Source organism: Oryzias melastigma, linkage group LG17 (assembly GCF_002922805.2).
Source record: "Oryzias melastigma strain HK-1 linkage group LG17, ASM292280v2, whole genome shotgun sequence".
In the NCBI taxonomy this organism is placed as follows: Eukaryota; Metazoa; Chordata; class Actinopteri; order Beloniformes; family Adrianichthyidae; genus Oryzias; species Oryzias melastigma.
In genome coordinates this window covers 21,170,546-21,171,995 of record NC_050528.1, presented here as the reverse complement: position 1 = coordinate 21,171,995, position 1,450 = coordinate 21,170,546, and the positions used below count along the sequence as shown (strand labels likewise).

The 1,450-nt window shown below is 48.0% G+C and overlaps 1 protein-coding gene across 1 annotated transcript in view; it reads left to right on the top strand.

Moving 5' to 3' along the window:
* The window catches only part of ctnnd2b (catenin (cadherin-associated protein), delta 2b), a 181,650-nt gene that overhangs the window by 179,266 nt on the left and 934 nt on the right, over positions 1-1,450 (top strand). Inside the window, exon 25 of the mRNA XM_036216505.1 lies at positions 1-1,450. This exon is cut by the window's right edge and continues 934 nt beyond it. Within this exon, the coding sequence (XP_036072398.1) occupies positions 1-257 (257 nt within the window). The 3' untranslated portion in view covers positions 258-1,450.

Below are 1,450 nucleotides of genomic sequence, written 5' to 3'. Positions count from 1 at the left end.
CTCAAGGCCTGCCATCAGAACCCTACCCCCCTTTTCAAAACCCTCCCCCCCCTGACAACGGTAACTACGAGGACCAGGCCTTCTACGAGAACCAGCTTCACCCGGGAGGGCGGCCCCCGCAGGGCGAACTGAACATGCACCTGCAGGGCCTCAAGTCCACCGGCAACTATGTAGACTTCTACTCCGCCTCGCGGCCCTACAGCGAGCTCAACTACGAGACCAGCCACTACCCCGCCTCGCCGGATTCCTGGGTCTGAGAGGAAGACGAGGGCGGAAGAGGAGGAAGAGGACGGGAGGATTGATGGTGACTGTATAGAGTTTGGGAGCGTTGGACAGGAATGAGCGAGCGGTTCCCCATCCTCCTTATCCTCCCACTGTAGTTTTTGAGTAGCATTATAGATAGCAGGAGGACGGAGGGATGAAAGGACGCATGAGGAGGACGCACTCCTTTCAGAGATGTTTGGAGAGAAGAGGAGACAAAAGCAGACCGGAAGCAAAGTGGAGGAGCGGCCACGCATGTGCATGCACCACCAACCAAACCAACCAACACATTTTTCTAGGCTCAACATGTAGCAGGCAGAACAAACCTGGAGCCACCGGAAGCTTTTGGATCAGGACGGAGCCAGAACGGGAGACGGACGCACGAAGGTTTCAAATAAAGAATGAAAGACTCAGCTAAAGTGATGGTAAACAATCATGGCGGAAAGTAAAGTGAAGCACAAGCGGGAGAGCTGTTAAAGGACCACAACGTTTGCAGCGTTTGGAAGACGGAAACCATCAGAACTTTAATTTTCTTTTTGTTGTTGTTGTTGGTGTTGTTACTTTTTTCTGTTGTTGTGTTTCTACTTTTTTAATTGTATAGTATTTGATGTACACTGTACATACATGGAGCTGCATTGTGTACTGTACATTGCACTTTTTTTTTTTTTCTGGATCACTTCCTTCACCGAGCATCCCCTCCAGGCACACAAACGCACAAAACAGCCGTACTTGGAAACAGTAGATGTGCTTCTGATGGTCGACACTGAATATGAATTCACGGTGCTCCTTTCACTGCCCATCATAGTCGGTAAATCTGCCAGAATAGCTTCAGTTCCTGTGCTCTCCTTGTTTTTTTTTTTTTCTTTTGTTTTTCTTCGAGGCTTTTGGTGTTTTAGCGCCTGTCAGTCCACATTAGCACCACCGATCCTTCCTTTCCTCCCCTCCCCCCGAGTGACCTGTCCCTGTATATAACCGTGCCAAACAAGGTTACGTCCCCTCAGCTTGCGGAAGGGGACGCATTAAAAAGGGTCCAAGTTGAGCTGATTTCAGCTGAACATCCTCGCGGTTCTTGACGATTGCCAGTTTGTTAATGCTTTGGTTTTTCTAAACTGTGTTTTACTAAGAGATATGTCCGTCACCAACACTAGAAGTAAAAAAAACAACAAAAAAGTAAAAAAAAAAAAAAAAA